At 45.0% G+C, this 21,246-nt stretch overlaps 1 protein-coding gene across 1 annotated transcript in view; it reads left to right on the top strand.

Moving 5' to 3' along the window:
• Positions 1–5,252: 5,252 nt before the first annotated feature.
• COPS7B (COP9 signalosome subunit 7B) overlaps positions 5,253–21,246 on the top strand; it is a 33,867-nt gene continuing 17,873 nt past the window's right edge. Inside the window, exons 1-3 of the mRNA XM_040349697.1 lie at positions 5,253–5,380; positions 10,892–11,075; positions 18,127–18,202. Of these exons, the coding sequence (XP_040205631.1) occupies positions 10,914–11,075; positions 18,127–18,202 (238 nt within the window). The 5' untranslated portion in view covers positions 5,253–5,380; positions 10,892–10,913. The remainder of the gene's footprint in view (positions 5,381–10,891; positions 11,076–18,126; positions 18,203–21,246) is intronic.

Genomic DNA, 21,246 nt, shown 5'->3' with positions numbered 1-21,246 from the left:
CTACAGGAGCTTTGCAGAGACCAAATGGCATTATGAGGTATTCGTAATGTCCGGTCCTGGTATTAAATGCATTTTTTCATTTGTCGCCCTCTTTAATCCTCATAAGATTGTATGCCCCTCTCAAATCGAGCTTAGTGAAAACCTTTTCTAGTCTGAGGCGGTCAAATAATACAGTAATCAATGGAATTGGATAAGCGTTCCTAATCGTGAAGCGATTAAGACCCCTATAATCGATACAAGTTCTCCATTCACCACTCTTCTTTTTCACAAAGAAGAAGCTAGCACCGACAGGAGAAGAGGATTTGCAGATGAACCCTTGAGAAAGTGAAATCAGCAACATAGTTCTCCATAGCTTTATCCTCGGAGACAGACAAAGGGTAGACCCGGCTACGAGGTGGCATGGCACCAAGTTGAAGGTCGATTGTGCAATCATACACCCAATGTGGAGGCAAAATACCAGCTTGACCTTTGTCAAAGACATCACCAAATTTGTGGTACTCCTCTGGCAAAGAGGAGAGTGCAGATGTGCCCAGGACCTTAACCACTTTCTGAAAACATGTTTTGCTGCATTGTGGTAACCAGGAAGAACCTCAGCACAATGCCAATCAAAAGATGGATTGTGCCTCTGTAGCCAAGGATAACCAATGACCACTGGGTATTGAGGTGAGGAAATAACTTGAAATTAGATTATCTCATGGTGAAGAGCCCTACAGCCATGGTCAACGGAGCAGTCTCATGAGTCACAGGTCTCCCATCAGTAAAGGTCTCCCATCAGTAGCCTCAATGGCAAGTGGAGTGGCATGAAGCAGCAGAGGAATCGAGTGCTCAGACACAAAGGCACTATCTATGAACAGGCCTGCAGGTCTAGGGTCGATTAGAGCCTGTGTATCGATGGACGACTCAGACCAAGAAAGGGTAACCAAAACTAGAGGCTTATCCTTCAGGATAACTGGGATGGTAACAATGCCACCTAAGGTCTGTACCCTACAGGACCTCAAGCAACAGGCGTTTCCCAGACAGGTAGGACAAGACTTCAAAAAGTGACCTGTATGGCCACAATAAAGGCACAATCTCTCCCTCCTCCTAAAGGTCCTCTCCTCCATAGAGAGACGTGTGAAGCCCAACTGCATGGGTTCTACTTCACTGGAGGACACGGTACCAAGAGGCATGGGAGGTGAGGGAGGGGCAAGGTTAGGAATGCAAAGTTTAGAGCCAAGCGTACAGGAGGCTTCTGCAAGCGCTCCATAAAGACTCTCTCTCAGAGTCTGGAGTCAATGAGAATGGCAAATATGATTACCTTCTCCAGATCCGTAGGTATGTCTTTTGCTGCAATCTCATCTTTAATGCTATCCGAGAGACCATGAGACAAAGAAGCCACAAGGGCCTCATAGTTCCAAGCAACCTCTGCTGCCAGAGTACGGAATTCAATGGTATAACTGGCAACAGTTCTCGTACTCTGTGTGATGGACATGAGGCTCTTGGCAGCAGAAGTGGTGCGAGCGGGAATGTTCTGCTGGGGTAAGATAGGTTGAGAAAGGCTCCTATAAATTTTTTCCCAAACTGACATCTCTGACCCAGGAACCCCATTTCTTCTTCAGATTCCACAGGGATAAAAAATAAAAAAAACAGAGAAATGCATACCACAAACCTTCTGACATGGTAAAGAGGGATACCTTTTAGCAAAGAGTATTTCAGATATACCCCCCCCCCCCCCCCCCCGATCATGCAGACCATGACAAATTAAAGCACAGCTAAAAGCAAAACATTTTCCCCTGGGGAAATGTACCCTCTTTAATTGTCCTGATCATGTTACCTGGAAAATACGTAGGGGTAAATCCATTATCTGGAGTTGTAGTCGCCAGAGCAGGAATTGAGGGGAAATCTTCCAGTGGAGACAACTGTATTTCTAGAGAAGCTGCTGTAATTTAACTGGTTCTTTCCCAAAATTAACAAAAAGGCAGCCAGGCACACAGTAAAGGCCCTTTCACACAGGAGAACAAACGGTCCGTTTTTTACAAGTCCGTTAACAGACTTGTAATGCTTCCCTATGGGATTGCAGACGTTAGCGGATTGAGCATCCGCTAACTTCCGCAAACATCCGCCTCCGCAAAGATCCGCTTTTTCAGACGGAAGAAAACCCTATTTTTCTTCCGTCTGGCGGAACGGATTGGATGAATACGGACACACGGTCCGTATTCATCCGATTCCCCATAGGGGAGAGCGGAGGAAAGACAGGGCGGTCTCTGCACAGTGTGCAGGGACCGCCCTGTCCGCCGACAGCTCAGCGGGGATTTACGGATGATCCCCGCTGAGCAGACGAACACACATGGGGCGGATCAATACGGATCCGCTCCGCGTGAAAGAGCCCTAACAGTTTATTCACTCTGCTCATTAAAAAGTATAGGGCAGGAGTCTCCAAACTTTCTAAACAAAGGGCTGGTTTATTGTCCTTCAGACTTTAGGAGGGCCAGACTGTGGCCAGCGGGAGTGGGAATTTTCCTGGCATCAGTGGAAGTCCTTGTAAGCGCTCTCTACGTTTTAAGTTGTAACATGACAAAATTTGGAAAATTTCAAGGGGTATGAATAAATTTTCAAGGCACAGTATTTGAAATATTCTGACTCTACAGGGCAGGAAGTGAAGAAAAATCTTCCTAATGAGAAACAGATGAAAAAAAAGTTGACAGTGGTTTTAACCTTCACTAATGCTGGCCATACAAGGGTGGAATTTCAAAAGAACTTTCTTTCGAAAATCTTATCTAAGAATTTTCGTTCGTATTTCGCACCATTAGTGGGCTGCAGGAACAGCCGATTTTCGTGCGGCCATCGAATTTTAATAAACCAACATGTTGGATATTTTTTGAAAAAACGAACGATTTTCTAATCAATGATGAGAGAAACGTGCGAGAAATGTAATCAAAAAAAGAAATGCGCATGTGCATGCGCAGGCGCCGTATAGTGCCGACTCGCAGCTCGGCTATTTCCGGAAATCTGGTGACGCGCGTTGTGCGACAGGGGACCTGTTTCACAAGCCGTCAATCATCTAACCAAAGGATAGGAACGCCCAGTCCCGCAGTCATCGGAACCCTGAGGCAGGGATAGGAACGCCCAGTCCCGCAGTCATCAGAACGCGGAAGCCCTGGACAAAATCAAAATATAAAGGTATGTACGGAGAAAAAAAAAAAAATGACCTGCCGAAAGTAGATGTCCTTAGTATGCTGGCTCTAATGTTAGAAATTAGTTTTTAGGGTGAAACCCCGCTTTAAGGTTGCCGTCTAGGAATGACCTTTTAAAAACGAACACATTTAAATTACACATGTTCTGAAGCTAAGGCCCCTTTCACACGGGGACGGATCAGCTTTTAGTGGTCCGCCAGCTCAGCGGGAGATCTCTCCACTGAGACGGCGGATTACAAGTCCCTCTCTGCTCACTGAGCGGGGAGGGGCTTGTCCAGCGACGCTGTCTCCTATGGAAAGACTAGACGAAAACGGACAGCATGTCCGTTTTCATCAGATCTCACCCGATCCGATCCGCCATGGACGGATGGCGACGTATCACCATCCGTCTGATTTTAGCAGATTGGATCGGATGTCAGCGGACATGTCTACGGTGACATCCGACGCTCCATAGAGATGGAGAGGCCGTTCAGGTCCAGTGATAAAACTGACAGGCGGATCTGATTGGTCCGACCGTGAAAGGGGCCTAGGGCTCTGTTCACATCTCCACATTCTGAATCGTGGGCGGAATTGCAGCAATTCCACCCGTGATTCGAAATTGCAGCAAATCTCAATACAAAAGCTTTTTTGTGCTACAGGCATCCCACAATTCTTTTTGTGTGATTTTAATGCAATTTTTTCCCGACTAATCACAGCGAAATCACGCCATGATTGGGGTACCGTTGGAAGTGACAGAGAACGCATTGGCGTCCCGTGATTTGCTGCTATTTTGAATTGCAGGCGGAATCGCGGCAATCCCGCCCACCATTCACAACGCAGAGATGTGAATGGAGCCTTATTTAAAGTGATTGTAAAGCCTTTTTTTTTTTTTTTTATAAATAACAAACATGTCATAGGATGCATTAAGGTGAAAAAACATGAGAGCTTACAATCCCTTTAATGCAGATAATGAACCAAGTGAGTTTAATTGCCACCCTAATCCGCCACAGAATGTTATTATTATGTGCAGTGGTGGCCCGTCCATTAGGAGCACCGCCCCCTCTATCCACGGCCGCCACCCCCTATTCATGCTCCATCCATCGCTGCCACCACTCCCTATTTATGCTTCATCCATCGCTGCCACCACTCCCTATTCATGCTCTCTCCATCGCTGCCACCACCCCCTATTCATGCTCTATTAATCGCTGCCACCACTCCCTATTTATGCTTCATCCATCGCTGCCACCACTCCCTATTCATGCTCCATCCATCACTGCCACCACCCCTATTCATGTTCTCTCCATCGCTGCCACCACCCCCTATTCATGCTCCATCCATTGCTGCCACCACCCCCTATTCATGCTCTATCCATCGCTGCCGCCATCCCCCTATTCATGCTCCATCCATCGCTAACACAACCCCCTATTCATGCTTCATCCATCGCCGCTGCCAACCCCTATTCATGCTCCATCCATGGTCGACACCAAACCCCTATGCATGCGTCCGGGCCCTTTTCAGGACCCCAGGCGCCTGAATTACAGCGGACGGGGTGTTTTTTGAAGCATCTGATTAGAGTCAGAGGCTCTAATAGGCTTCAAAATACTGTGGGCTATGCGCTGTTTCAACACTGATCCTCCTCCTGGCCAATCGGGAAGCAGGTCTGATACCCGTCACGCGATTGGCTGAAAGGACAGACGATCCTATTGGGCACCTAGGAGAAGGGGAGGAGAGCAGTGAGGAGGCAAAGACACAGGATCCGCAACCCGATCCCCGCGGCCTAGATAGGGTAAGTGAACCGACTAGCAGACAGCGAGTGGAGAGGGGTGGTTGTTTGCTGCCAAACCAAACCAAACCAAACACCACAAGTCAACACTGATTATGTGTTTGGTTTTAAAGGCATGAGGTGCGTACTCCTGTGACCCACAAGAGAAGTATGACCAATAAAAATAAATAAAAATGTATTAAACTTTCGCTGGAGTTGAACTACAGATACATCCTTTTCTGTACAAGTCATCTATGAGTTTAGATATACCGCCCCCCATCACTCACTCCCTTCCCGTCTAAGATACACAGCGCAGCAGGATCGCTTTTCCTGCGGAACTCAGAGTGCACACTCATTGTTTCCGGGGGAAGGAGATCAGGACGGAGCCGGCGCTGTCATGGCTGCCTGACAACCGCACGGTGGAGCTGGATTGAGAGTGTCCTGAGCATTCTAGCGAAGCTGAAAGGTACAGAGGTGCTGTGGGCTCCGAGCTCTAGCCTTGGCTGTAAGGAGGAGTGAGTGCGGGCAGACATATAGGGGTGGCCGGGAAGAGGGGGATACCGAGGCCTGAGGAGCGGGCCCGGCCCTCAAGTGGTGAGTACATGAGAGGTTCGGGGCCTGTCCTCCTCACAGAGGCTGGAAGGGCCCGGGACACAACACAGTGTGATGGAGAGTGACAGCACTTGTCCTGGGAGCTTTCCTGTACAGGACAGGGGGAGCTCGGCTGTACTTCACACAACAGCCTTGTTCCTGCTTGTGTCAGCCCTTCTTCCCGGGTCATCTTATCACTGCACAGGGTTCTTCCTCCAATGTGTCCATTGTGTGTGCTTCTGTCATCTATGGAGCTTCTCCTCTATCCAGGGCACAGTATAGCTCGTAGCAATTCAGCTGTGACAATGAAGACATTTTACCAGCTCCATCAGGAACATAATGCAGGTAGCTGTGAATGCTTGTATATGTTCCAGACACTCCTTGTGACTAAAGAAGCTCAACGATTAACACTTCTGCTTTGCAGCACTGGGGGTCATTGGTTCCAATCCCAGCCAGGGGACCACCTACATGGAGTTTGCACGTCCTACCTGTGTTTGTGTGGGCTTCCCCAAGGTATTCAGGTTTTATCTCACACTAAAAAACGCATGCAGGTAGGTTAAAGTGTCGTCCCAGACGCAATTTTTATTTTTTTTTTTAAAGCGGGGGTTCCGCGGGATATCGTTTTTTTTTTTTTGCTCTAATCTGCGGCTCTTACCTGTACTCGCGCACTGACAGGGTGTCCCACACGTTCAGCCATCCGATGCGCTGTATTTCATTAAATTATATATTGGATTTTGCTCCGATGGATGTTTCCATCTTGGCTGTGGGCATATTGAAGCCGACAGGTCTTCTTCCGGGATCGGGCGAATGCTGGCCTCCCAGCATTCACCGCTCGATCCCGCGCATGTGCAGTGTTGACGGCGAGCGTCGCCGTCAACACTACATGGTTGCCATAACAACGGCCGGCGTAAGAAGTTCACGCCCCGTTGTGCAGACGAGATGTCGCGCGATTACAGCACAGCGCGTGGACGGAGGAGTTCCTGAATTCGATTGACAGGACGGGGGAGAATGGACGTACACGCCCATTCCCCGCGGGAGATATTGATTGACAGATGGAAACATCGACCTGCAAACGGGTAAGGAGCACGCAAAAAAAAAACAAAAAACGTATGGGCATTGTTTTTGCAGAGCAGTTGAATTGATAGTAAGTTGTAAAAGAGGGTGAACAACCGCTTTAAAGTCATCATCTACAAACACTGTAGCTGCTGACTTAATAAGGACACTTGCCTGTCCAGGGAGCCCACGACGTCCATCGGATCAGGTATCGGTGCCATTCCAACTAAGGGAAACCGACAGTGGAATCTTGCGGCTTCCCTGCTGGTTTCCTACTGCGCATTGATGCTTTGTGAATGGCCAGCTTGTCTTTTGGGTCCCAGAAGACAACGGGGCAGCTCGCCGCAGAAAAGGACGTGACGTTGTGGGCCGCGGCTCGGCTGGATCGGAAGTGTAATATCCAAAAATGAGGTGTTGAAAGGTGATCTTAAAGGGGTTGTAAAGGTAAAAAAAAAAAATTCCCCTAAATAGCTTCCTTTACCTTAGTGCAGTCCTCCTTCACTTACCTCATCCTTCAATTTTGCTTTTAAATGTCCTTATTTCTTCTGAGAAATCCTCACTTCCTGTTCTTGTGTCTGTAACTACACACCGTAATGCAAGGCTTTCTCCCTGGTGTGGAGAAAGCCTCTTGAGGGGGCGAGCAGGAGAGTCAGGACACTCTCTACTTTGCAGATAGAGAAAGGAGCTGTCTGTTAGTGAAGATTTCTCAGAAGAAATAAGGACATTTAAAAGCAAAATCGAAGGATGAGGTAAGTGAAGGAGGGCTGCGCTAAGGTAAAGAAAGCTATTAAGGGAATTTTTTTTTACCTTTACAACCCCTTTAAGTTAAAGACCACCTCTTAAAAAATGGGTGGAACTCCGCTTTAAGGTGGAATTCCTGCCTACTATAGCTATTCTTCTAAATGCCCTGCCACCTTCCTACTACCCTGTGTAAAAAAGATGTGTATACTTTTTTTCAGCTCATTTTGGGTGGGTCATGTGATCCTGGGCTCCCCTGTGTCCAAGAGGCTTCGACAATGGCTGGGAATGCCTGGAGCAGTGACATCACCCATAGCCTCCCATGTCCCAGCTGTTGTCAGCACTCTCTCATCTCACCTGTCGCCAGCTGCTCACTGACAGGGGAGCCAGAGCTGAAGGATCAAGCGACCAGAGCTGGCTGAAAAAAGGTAAATGTACACACATTTTGAAGAATAGTTAAGGTTAGGCAGGAATTCCTTTTTAATGTACCACTAAGCCCAGGTTCACACTGCTGTGGGTAAGAAATAGTGCAAGTTCAGCTGAACTCCCACAATTTCATACCGGCAATGCAGCCTGACAGGCATCTATGCAGGTTCATGCACAGATGTTTATTTAAATTGCAATCAAAGTCACCAAAAGTAGTACAGGATCTACTTTTGGGAATCTGTGCCATTGCCGGCAATAGCCACTGACATGTCAAATAGCATGTCAAATCAACCCAATGTGAATGTGGGCTAAATGATATCCTGATTCTTTAAAAAAAATATATCAATAGAGATTATCTGCCTAGTGGCCACGTAATCTGTATTTTTTTTTTCTGTTTCTTAAAGCGGTAGTAAACCACAAAAAAAGAAAACAAAAAAGTATTTTCCCTGCAAGTTAAGAGCGTAATGTGGTAGTATGCATCGCACTACCACATTATGAAAACCTTACCTGAAAACTATGCCTTCCAGCGCAGCGCTGTTATTGTTCTCCTGGGGCTTCCATCTTCACCTGGTTTTCCTTCCGGGTTTGCGGGCGGCCACCGTTCGGCTGGCTGAGTCTCTAAGACCTCACTCCTGTGAAAGCACGTGGGCATCACAGCCGCGGCACGGCTATCTCTATGAACGGCACGCCGTCCTTTGAGAGCGGAGTACACATGCGCCAATGACATCACTGGTGCTGCTAAAGTAAATATCTTTTAAATGGTGTATGTTTAGGAGATATTTACTGCACCTACAGGTAAACCTTATTATAGGCTTACCTATAGGTATAAATAATTAAAGCGTGAGTTCACCCATAAAAAATTTTTTTACCCGTAGATTGATGCTCATTTTGTCTAGGGGAATCGGGTAGTTGTTTTAAAATCCGAGCAGTACTTACCGTTGTAGAGATCGATCTTCTCCGCCACTTCCGGGTATGGGTCTTCGGGAGTGGGCGTTCCTTCTTGATTGACAGTCTTCCGACAGGCTTCCGACGGTCGCATACATCACGTCACGAGTAGCCTAAAGAAGCCGAACGTCGGTGCGGCTCTATACGGCGCCTGCGCACCAACGTTCGGCTACTTTCGGAAAATCGTGACGCAATGGATGCGACTGTCGGAAGACTGTCAATCAAAATAGAAACATCCAGTCCCGCAGCCCCTACCCGGAAGCGGCGGAGAAGATCAAAACAACTAGCCGATTCCCCTAGACAAAATGAGCATGAATCTAAGGGTAAAAAATGCTATTTCCGGGTGAACCTCCACTTTAAAAGGCCTTTACTACCACCTTTAAGCAGAAAGTTTTTCACCTTAATGCATTCTATGCATTAAAGTAAAAAAAATCATCTGCTTGTAGCTCAGCCCCCTTTATACTTGCCTGAGCCCCCCTCTCCTTACTGGCTCACACAGCAGCAGGAGCTATTTTCTCCTGCTGTCAATCACAGCCAGTGAGCCGATGAGGAGAGACAGGGCCTCTGGAGCGAGCCTAATTGAGTGCACCTATAGCAAAAGGCTTGCTTTTGGGGACACACAGCAGGGGGAGGAGCCAGGACCGCCGGTGGGGGACCCAAAAAGAAGAGGAAAATCAGAGTTGCTCTTTGCAAAACCATTGCACAATGCAGGTAAGTATAATACGTTTGTTATTTAAAAAAAGTTACAATCACTTTCACATGTTTTTTTTTTTTTTTTTTTTTTTAATATCCTTCATGAGCCCCCGAAGCTCTACTTTTCCACCCCCACATCCCTTTGCTTGGAACGTGTAGTGCACATTAGTTGTGTTCATGTGCACTACTCCCAAAGTCCAACTCAGGAGTGAGCAAGAGAGGGTGACTACATACATTGGCACCATGGAGAACCAATGTCGCCACCTTATAACTCGAAGTGAGGTCACAGTAGAAAAAAAAGGCATTGGAGGTGACAGAGAAATAAAAGGTACTGTTTTGAGTTAGTGGTTCTAAAGGCTGAAGATGTTTTACCTAAATGCATTCTCTGCATTGAGGTGAATAAATGTGCATGAGAGCAGCGGCTTTCTCCCTCATCAAAGGCTACTGCTACTGTCCATCACAGCCAGTGAAGGAGGAGTCGTGGGTGGTGTCGAGTCACGCTTTGTATGTCTATGGACACACAGAGGAGGATCAGGAGCGAGTCCACTCGAGTGCCCCCACGGCAAGTGACTTGCAAAGGGGGGGGTGCACTCAATGGAGGGGGGAGGAGCCAGGAGCACCAGCAGGGGACCCTAAAAAGAGGAGGATTGGGGTGCAAAACCATTGCACAGAGCAGGTAAGTATAACATGCTTGTTATTTAAAAAAATTAAAGTGATTATAATTTTTTTTTTTTTTTTTTATAACAAACATGCATACTTATCTGCTCTGTACCAGGGTTTTGCACAGTGTGGCCCTGATCCTCCTTTTCTGTGGTCCCTTGGTGGCGCTCTTGGCTCCTCCTCTTCGAGTGCTTCCACGGAGAGAGCCCGCTTTCTATGGGGGCATATGTGCCGGCGCACTACCGAGTCCTGCTGCTGCGTTCACTGACACAGACAGGAGGACTCGGCCCTGCCCCCGGCTCTCGTGTCACTGGATTTGGGAGTGGGAGCCAATGGCTGCTGCTGCTGCTATCAATATATCCAATGAGGACCCGAGACAGCGGCTGAAGCTGCTAGGCTCCTTCTCGTTGCTCAATTGATCGGGTTTAGGGAGGGAAAAGGGGGACAGCTGCAACACAGAAGGTTTTTCACCTTAATGCGTTCTATACATTAAGGTGAAAAACCTTTACAACTCCTTTAAAGGTTTTCTATCACTTTAAGAAAACTTACTTGAAGAATTTTCTTTTTTTAATCCTGAAATTAGTATCTCCTCAATTTTGGCTCTTGTCCAAATTGGCCCTTGTTTGTATGTGAGATGGGGACCGAAGATTGTAAGCTTCTTAAGAGCATGAATATAAGTATGTAATCACTGCTAGATTGTCTCTACTATATAGATTCCTGTAATAAATATTAAGAAGTTACTTGGATTAGTAATTGAACATCTTTAATATTACAGAACATATCCAATTAAATGTCTATTACTAGCTATAATCTTTTTACCTTTTGCTTCTATACTTTGTACTTAAAATGTCATTATTCTTCTTTTTCACAGATCTTAGATTTATAGCTGTAGCATGGCAGGAGAACAGAAACCATCCAGTAGCCACCTGGAACAATTTATTTTACTAGCCAAAGGCACTAAAGGTTCTGCACTTCCAGCTCTAATTAACCAAGTATTAGAAGCCCCCGGAGTTTATGTGTTTGGGGACCTTTTAGATTTACCGACCGTGCAAGAGGTAAGACACAGACGTTGTGAAGTTGTTTGCGTTTTTTTTTTTTTTCTAGTAGAAACGTCATTGCTTATTCTAGATATTGGTAGACTGAGCATCAGTGTCAATTGGTAATGTTACAGCTGAATTCTAGGTAACAAAAATGTCTCTGTTAGTGATAAGTGGGGAAAAATGTCTAGCAACATTGGTCCATGGGAAGAAAAATACCTGGCGTCATTGGTTAACAGGATAGGGGGAAAAAAAATGTCGTTGAAGGTTAGTTGGGGAAAAAAAATGCCTGCCATTATATAAATGCCTGGTGCCAATGGTCAGTGGTTTTGGAAAAATGTCCCAGCATTAGTGGGAAAAACGTCATCGGTAGTTGGCAAAATGGTGTAGTATCAGTGGTTATAAAAAATACTTTGGAGTCCGTTGCTGAAAAAATGTCCTGATGTAAGTGTGAAAAAGAAATGGTCTGGCATCAGTGGGAGAAAAGAATGCCCCTACATCTGTGTCTGTGGAAGGAAAAATGTGTCCCATTGGCTGTGTCCACAGATCTTAGATTGGCTCCCTTCTTTCCCTCTTAACCCCCTTAGATCGCCCCCCCATAACAGAAGTTTTGACCAGGGCTGCCCACACCCTGCCCCCCCCCTTCTATGTATTTGTATCCTATTCTATGAAGCAGCGCATTGTGGGCGGTAAAGCCATGCTCCTTCACCGCTCCAAAGACTTTTTTTTTACCGTCCTGCTAGCGCAACGCTCCAGTGTGAAAGCCCTCGGGCTTTCACACTGGAGACAATGGAGCAGCTGTTTGAGGGCGGATTGCAGGCGCTATTTTTAACGCTATAGCGCCTGCAATACGCCCTCAGTGTGAAAGGGGCCTTATAAGGGGGCCTTTAAAGCATTGCTTATTAAAAATATAGGGTACTGACATGTTGGGTAGCTATTTACTTGATGCAACCTCAGCTTTTATAATTTACTAAAAAAATTGGGTAATATATAGTTTATTTTTAAAAAAAAAATTTGTGCTCCCTATAATCTACTTTTAACCACTTCCTTACTGGGCACATATACCCCCTTCCTGACCAGGTGAAATTTCAGCTTCCGGCACTGCGTCGCTTTAACTGACAATTGCACGGTCGTGCGACTTGGCTCCCAAACAAAATTGGCGTCCTTTTTTAGCCCATTTTTTAAAAAAGATAATTTTTTTTTTTTCAGTTTAGGCTGATATGTATTCTTCTACATATTTTTGGTAAATAAAAGTCGCAATAGGCGACTGGTTTGCGCAAAAGTTATAGTGCTTACAGAATAGGGGACAGAATTATTATTAATTTTTATTATTACATTTTTTTACTAGTAATGGCGGCGATCTGCGATTTTTCGTGGGGACTGCGACGTTATGGCAGACACATCGGACACTTTTGACACATTTTTGGCGCCATTCACATTTATACAGCGATCGGTGCTATAAATATGCACTAATTACTGTATAAATGTGACTGGCATTGAAGGGGTTAACGCTAGGGGGTGAGGAAGGGGTTAAATGTGTACCCTGAATTGTGTTCTAACTGTGGGGGGAGGGGGGTGACTGGTGGAGGTGACCGATTGTGTCCCTATGTACAAGGGACACAGATCGGTCTCCTCTCTCCCCTGACAGGACATGGATCTCTGTGTTTACACACAGAGATCCATGTCCTTGTCCCTTGTCAGCTATGAAGAAGCACTAAGGCATAGTGCGAAACGTCAGCTTTTCTTTTGTTGTGCTGTTTTTTGCTGTGGCATGTATTTTGTGATTTTTAATTAAAGGAGGAGTTTTTTTGGAGTGCGGCTGTCCCAGCTTTTTTCCTTCATCCTAACCTGCATTTTGATTGCACTGCCTGCACCCTTGGCTCGGACCACAGGAATCAGATTACCTGGTTCTCTTTGAGCGGTTACCCACTCTCTCATTTCATTTCGGACTTTCCTACTTCACGGAGGATTTACCATCTTGGGTGGAAGGCCTACATCTGTGTGAGGAGATGAGATGGCACCCCCCATATGTGGTGTCCCGGATTCTGCTGTTTTTACAATGGGGAGTGGCTCAGGCTCTCGCCTTGAGTACGGTTAAGAGTCAGATTTCGGCTCTAGCTGTTTACTTTCAGCGACCCTTGGCAGCGCACTTCTTGGTGCGTACGTTTGTGCAGGGGGTCCGGCATGTGGCCCCTCCTGTGCGCCCTCCACTGCCCCCATGGGACTTGAATTTGGTCCTTTCAGTGCTTCAAGACACTCCCTTTTGAGGACATTCGGAAGATCCCTTTGTTGACTCTGTCACAAAAGGTGTTTTTTCTAGTAGCAATTACATCGATCAGACGGGTGTCTGAACTGGCGGCCTTGTCCTGCAAAGCTCCCTATTTAGTCATCCATAAGGATAAGGTGGTGCTCCGGCTGCAGTTGTCTTTTCTCCCAAAAGTCGTTTCGGCTTTTCACATTAATGAGGACATTGTGTTACCATCCTTATGTCCTCAGCCGAAAAACCCGAAGGAGGCCACTTTACATTCCCTGGATGTGGTTCGGGCCCTATGAGTGTACTTATCTGCTACGGCTCCGTTCCGGAAGTCAGACTCACTGTTCGTGTCGGTGACTGGTCCTAAAAAAGGTCTGGCGGTCTCGTCGGCCGCCATTTCTAGGTGGATCCGACAGGTTGTGCTTCAGGCCTATGCCTTGAAGGGGCGGGCGCCTCTCTTTCAGGTTACGGCGCATTCGACCAGGGCGATCGGTGCCTCTTGGGCTTTCCGGCATCAAGCCTCTGTGTTACAGGTGTGTAAGGCAGCGACGTGGATGTGAGTGCATCTTCGGATGCCTCTTTCGGCCGCAAGGTGTTACAGGCGGCAGTTTAAGGTTGGAGTTCCTCCGTTGAGTAACTCCGGTTTTGTTTGGGGTGTAGCTTGGTTTGCCGTTTTCCCACCCCTCAAATTTTTTGACACTGCTTGGGGACGTCCCTAAGGTCAAAGGCTGCTGTGTCTGTCCATGAATGGAAGAGAAAATAGGATTTTTGTACTCACCGTAAAATCCATTTCTCTGAGTTCATGGACAGACACAGCACCCACCCTCCTTTGTTTGTACTGCTTGTTACGAACTGGAGCTGCTGAGGCAGAGTGTGGGTTATACCCGGGGGACCGCGCCCTCTGGGAGGAGCTGTAATGAGGAAAGTGCTGTTAACACTTAAAGTGCTCTTTTTCTGCCTAACTCTCCTGGAAGGAAGTGGATATAACCCTAAGGTCAAAGGCTGCTGTGTCCGTCCATGAACTCAGAGAAATGGATTTTACGGTGAGTACAAAAATCCTATTTTTTCCCCAAAATAAGTGTGCTTGTAAGACCACTGCGCAAATACGGCGTGACAAAGTATTGCAACGATCGCCATTTTATTCTCTAGGGTGTTAGAATAAAAAATATATACCGTATAATGTTTGGGGGTTCTAATTAGAGGGCAGGAGATGGCAGTGAAAACGGTGAAAAGTTACACATTAGAACTGGTTTTACTTGTAATGCCAACGGCCACCACCAGATGGCGCCAGGTCACAGAAGGAAGCTTGGGACTTCACAAGACCGCAAAGCTGCGGCCTCCGTACGCCCCCGCCGCGAGCCTGTGACGGACGGTAATTGAGGCTGAGACTTTGCGGCCTTGTAGGCCGCGGGCGCCAGGTCACAATTTCTTGTCGCAATTGCGACCTGGCGCCTGGATTTTGTCGAGCCCTGGCCCAGACCATCTTGATGTAGAGCAACAATTTTTTTTTTTTTTTTTTAGATCTTCAGAGAGTTCTTTGCCATGATGTGCCATGTTAAACTTCCAGTGACCAGTATGAGAGAATGAGAGCGATAACATCAAATTTAACACACCTGTTCCCTATTCACACCTGAGACCTTGTAACACTGAGTCACATGACATTGGGGAGGGGAAATGGCTAATTGGACATTACTTTAAGTTACAGAAGTACAGTAAGGCAAAACCAGTTGATCAGGCTTGTGTTTTCTGGAGCCTCTTGTGCATGCAGGATATTCCTGGTGTCTCTTGTGAGTACTGCACCTGATTAGAATGCATACTGTCTCAAAATGGCAGCTGGAACCTGCCCTGATTTAATTTTAACCACTTAAGCCCCCGGAAGAATTTTACTCCCTTCCTGACCAGAGCACTTTTTGCGATACAGCACTGCGTAGCTTTAACTGACAATTGCGCCTGCCGTGACTTAAAGGGGACGTGCCTGTTTGCGCAGCTGTGCCTTTTTTTTCGACGTACATCGGCATGCGCTGGTCAGAAAAACGTTGAATGAAAAGTATAGGGTTTATAAAAAAAAGTAGTGTGTGTGGAGAGAGAGAGAGAATATAAAAATTAGTTGGGCCCATATATATTTGGGCACCGACTTTGAGCTTTAATTCAAGGGGTTGAATATAAATATCAAGTACAAATTTTAGGAACTTCAACCATTTGTACACACAGTCCCCCCATTTTCAGGGGCTCAAATGTAATTCAACAAATGAGTATAATCATAAATTTTAATTTTTAATATTTTGTTGAGAATCATTTACTGGCAATGACTGCCTGAGGTCTGGAGCCCATGAACATTACCAAAGACTGGGTTTCCATCTTTCTGATGCTTTGCCAGCTGCAGCTGTCTTCAGTTCTTTGTGGGTTTTTCTGCCTTTAGTTTTGCCTTCAGCAAGTGAAATGCATGCTTAATTGGGTTGAGATCAGGTGATTGACTCGGCCATTGCAGAATATTCCACTTCTTTTCCTTTAAAAGCTCCTGGGTTGCTTTTGCAGTGTGTTTTGGATCATTGTCCATCTGTACGGTGAAGTGCCATCCAATCAACTTTGCTGCCTTGGGCTGACCATTTTTCTCTAAACAATGCAGAATTCATCTGGCTGCTTCTGTCACATCCTCAATAAACACCAGTGACGCAGTGCCACTGGAAGCCATGCATGCCTATGCCATCACACTGCAAACTCCACCATGTTTTACAGATGAATTTGTGAGTTTTGAATCATGAGCTGTTCCAAGCCTTAACACTTTTTTTTTTTCTTCCCATCGTTCTGGTACAGATTAATCTTGGTTTCATCCATCTATAAGGCTGGATTCACACCTGTTTAGTTTTAATGCAGTTTTAGTGCTTTCTGCATTTTGCAGATTTGCACTACACTCCATTTTACAGGGTTTCCTATGGAACACGTTCTGTAGTGCAAATCTGCAAAAAGCACTAAAAATGCATAGATGTGAATGCAGCCTAAAATGCTTTTGCAGAACTGGTCTGACCTTTTTAGATGTTTTTTTGCCAAAATCTAATCTGTTTTTTTTATTCATGCTTATGAATGGTTTGCACCTTGTGATGAACCCTCTTTATTTGCTCTCGTAAAGTCTTCTTTTGATTGTAGACTTTGATAATGATACGCCCACCACCTGGAGATTGTCCTTCACTTGTCTGGATGTTGTGAAGGGGTTTTTCTTTACCATAGAGAAGATCCCCTCCACCATTGCTGTCTTCTGTGGCTGTCGAGGCCTATTTATGTTGCTGATCTCACCAGTGCGTTCTTCTTTCCTTAGAATGTACCAAACTGTTGGCCACTCCTAATGTTACTACTATCTCTAATGGATTTGTTACGTTTTTGAAGCCTTACAATGGCCTGTTTCACTTGCATAGACAGTCCCTTTGAAACCATGATGTAGGTTCACAGCAATAGATTCCAAATGCAAATACCACACTTAAAATCAATTCCAGACCTTTAACCTGATTGATGAAAAAATAACGGAGTAGCCCACACCTGGCCATGAAATTACATTTGGTCCCTTGAAAAAAGAGGGGTTGGCTATTAAGGGCTATAATTCCTAAACCCTTCCTCTGTTTTGGATGTATATACCTTCAAACTAAACCTGAGAGTGTGTACTTTCAGCCCATATCCATTATATAACTATAGCTTAAATATGTTTTGGTAAATGCCTTAAAAGAAAAAGGAAAATTGTGTCTGTGTTCAAATATATATTGACCGAACTGTGTGTATGTATGCATATATTTGTGTGTGTGTATGTATGTATGTATGTATGTATGTGTGTGTGTGTGTGTGTGTGTGTGTGTGTGTGTGTGTGTGTGTCACCAGCTCTCTGCTCTCCCCTCCAGCGATGGGCTGTGGAGGAGGTGGGAGCTGCTGGCAAAGTCTTCCAGCGGCATGCTGAGCCAGCTGCCTGTCCATGATTCTTGAAGGATCCTGGCTGTAAAATTGGGATCTTTCCAGAGCCTGGACCAGCTGAGTGATGACAGTTGACGGGGGGGCTTTGGCCGATGTTGCCTGAAAATGGGTCACAGGAGTGCAGAACGAAGTGCACTCGTGTGATCCATAGGATTAGGGGCAAAATAGCTCTGGCCATACTTTTTAACTACTCAAGTGTACAAAAAATGGCCAATTGTGGACACTAATGGCTGCTTTCTAATTGGATGCAGTAGCAAGTGGCAACAGGCATCACATCTCCTTTGCTCTTGCAGACCTGGGATTTTTCTATTTTTCAGATAGCATCTTATTGATGGTATGTCTAACATCTTTTTATCTCGCACTGGGAAATCTCCATCTCATGTATTTATTTTTAATTCTAGGATTTTCTTTTTGCTCCGATAAACTAGCAACTACTGAAAGCAAAACCTTGCTTTGCCATCTAGATCCTTCTTGGAAGGATTTTAGTGAAAACCATAGTTATTTTGTTGGAAGGCTGCCAGCCCAAACCTTGGATGGCGGAAGCTGGTGATGGAAAGTCAATTGCAGGCTGGACATTTGGCTTGCTCAGAGTGTGTGCTGGAGATCATGAGCTCAGTATTCATTAGGATCGTTCGCTGCCAGTCATGAAATAAAATAGCAAGTACTATACCTTGTTTGTATAATAATGTTTTGAAAACCGTAAAGTGATTAGAATGCTACCTGCCAGAGGAGCTGATCAACTTTACACGTTTACATGGATTAGCAATTTATGTAATTTTGTGAAGGTTTACATTGATTAGAAATGTATGTATTTTGTACTTGAATTCATTTATTTACACTGGCTTTTTTTTTTTTTTTAAGTTGGCTGATGGTCCGCATTCTGGATACCTGCAGCTCCTCAACTTGTTTGCATATGGAACGTATCCAGATTATGTTGGTAAGAACTACTTAATTTACATTCTATTGATCAGACAGCATCCATTCCATCGTGTGTGTTTTTTTTTTTTTTTTACCTTATTATGGCACCTGAGGTTATAACTTTCTCAGTGCAATACAGCAGGAACCCCCCCAAATATTATTTTGGCCATGAATGTGCATACAACTGCAGCAATATAAATATTTATACACACACACACACCTTATGTACAGTTCTGTTAACCTAACTCCAAAACCCCCTTCAATGCATTTAAACATGTCCATATAAACCATGGAATCTTGGCAATGTCTACATTTTTATACAGCAATTATTCATACATTTATGACCACCTACCTAATATTGAGTAGGTCCCCCATTTCGCCCTGAAATAGCCCTGACCTATTGAGGCATGTGTGCCACTAGATCTCTGATGGTATGCTGTGTTACCAAGCTGTCAGTTAGAAATCCTTACAGTCCTATAAGTTGCGTGGCGGGTCTGCCATGGACGGCCATCCCACAGATGCTCAATTGGATTGAAATCTGGATAATTTAGAGGTCTCGTCAATACCTTGAACTCCTCAAACCATTCTAGAGACATTTTTGAAGTGTGACAGGGCACATTATCCTGCTGAAATTGGCCACTGCCTTCAGGGAATACTGTTTCCATGAAGAGATGTTCTTGGTTAGCAACAATGTTTAGGTGGTACATGTCAAGTAACATCTACATGAATGGCAGGACCCAAGGTTTCCAAGCATAACATGGCCCAAAACCTCACACTGTCTGCCCATAAACTTTTTTGGTAGGGTAATCTGAACACATACAAACCAATAATTATCAAGGAAAATATACATTTTAAACAAATCTTTGCATTTAAAGTATAACTAAAATAAAAAGTATTTTGATTTGGAGAGCGGTGATTTTTCAGGGATACACCCACTTTTAGGTTTTAGATTCTGTCTTTTTCACTGTTGGGGAGATTTACTCTTCCTTATTGCCTTATCCCTAATGTCACCAGGAATAGAAGTGAGGATATTAACATAATTTTGAGTTTCCAACAGCACAGCAATAGGAGGGAAATCCTTTAATGGGGACACTTGTTATAAAGACAACTGTTTAATAGAGGATTTCTCTCACTTTGGAAAGAGAACTTCTTACTTCTGGTTATTCGAGACAGAAGGCGGGGGGGGGTTTTGGATATACTTTATGCTTTGTCCACAAATAGGCGATTCTGCCCGCAATCCCAAAACACTCTGCTAAACTGGCAAATTGCACCACGCTTGTCCAGGTGCCATTCATTTTTAATGGCACCTACACATGGGTGGAATTCTTCAGCGGTTGCCATGCGATAAATTGAAGTAAACTGCATTGCGCAAAGTATGTTTTAAAAAAAGCAGGAGCTTCTTTTGGGCGACGAGCTTCGTGCATTACGGTTTGTCTTGATTGCAGCGCAATTTTTCACATTTGCGTTCAGGTGCCAGTGAAAATGAATGGCACTTTAACAAGCGTGGTGTGAATTGGCAATTTTGTAGAGCATTTTGGAATTGTTTTGATTCTGCCTGCGATCACAAATGTCTAGGTGTGAACAGAGCCTTATTGATAGGAATGACTGTATAGTTCTTCAACCACTTGGGAGTATGCATGTATAAATAATGTCTAATGATACAAAAGCAATAACGATATTGAGATTGCTATAAATCATATTCTGCTCACAATACAATGCTAAACCAAGTAATATAGGGGATAATCAACTTTATAAGAAGTACTTTATAAAATTTAAGGGGTGGGAAACTACATGGGAAATGAGATCCAATATTTAAAAATGTAAAGTAATGCACTTGGGGGCTTAAAATATGAATGCAAGGGTAGAACCTCTGGGGAAATTGAGGATGGAAAGGGATCTGGAGGTCCTAGTAGATCAGTCTCGGTAAAAACATGCAATGCCAAGCTGTAGCAAACACGGCTAGCAGACTATTTTCTTACATTAAAAAGAGTACTTGCTCATAAGATAAGGCCACATCTGGAGTATGCCGCGCAGTTCTGGGCTCCAGTCCTCAGGAAGGATGTGCTGGAACTGAAGAAACTCCACAGAAGGGTAACAAACTTAAGTCTGGAGGGCCTTTGTTATGAGGAACGATTACAAACATTAAAGCGGAGGTTCACCCTAAAAAAATGATCTACCATCCCATCCAGCATACGTGCGTCAGCTACAGTATGCTTTTTTTTTTTTTTGCTGTACCGTATTTATAGGCGTATAACGCGCACCCTAATTTTAAGAGGGAAGTTTCAGGAAAAAAACTTTAAACAGCCCATTTTATATTCCAAAGCCCCCCTGCACATTACACAGACCAAAGCCCCCCTGCACATTACACAGACCAAATACGGTACCTACCGTTTAATCGTTGATTTTCTTTTCTTCTTCCCGTGGGGAATAGGCGTTCCTATGAAGGGGCGTAGATGATTGACGTGCGGCTACAGCGCGTCGCGCTTTCCGAAAATAGCCGACCTAGGACTCGGCTATATACGGCGCCTGCGCAGTCAGCTCCTAGTCTGTGCGCAGGCGCTGTATAGCGCCGTGAAGAGCCGAGTCCTAGTCCGGCTATTTTCGGAAAGCGTGACGCGCTGTAGCCGCACATCAATCATCTACTCCCCTTCATAGGAATGCCTATTCACCCGCGGGAAGAAGAAAAGAAAATCAATGATTAAACGGTAAGTACAGCGGAAAAAAAAAAGCATACTGTAGCTGACGCAAGTATGCTGGATGGGATGGTAGATCATTTTTGTAGGGTGAACCTCCGCTTTAAACTTTTACTCCTTGGAGAAGACACTTAAAGTGATACTAAAGTTTAATTATTTTTATTTTATAAATATGTTCCTTTAAGGCAGTGTACTGTTATTTAAACTTACCTTTTCCTTCGTTTTCCTTTTGTTAATGCTTATTTTCTGTGTGTGAAATTGGAACTTCCTGTTCCTCTAGAACGTTGCCCCCCTCATCCCAGCTGTTATGGCGGGGATACTAGGCGTGCTCGCCCCTTCCTTGGGACTAAATCCCTGCAGGGAGACTCAC

The sequence above is a fragment of the Rana temporaria genome, chromosome 4 (assembly GCF_905171775.1).
Source record: "Rana temporaria chromosome 4, aRanTem1.1, whole genome shotgun sequence".
Classification (NCBI taxonomy): domain Eukaryota; kingdom Metazoa; phylum Chordata; class Amphibia; order Anura; family Ranidae; genus Rana; species Rana temporaria.
This window is presented reverse-complemented; position numbering and strand designations above follow the sequence as displayed.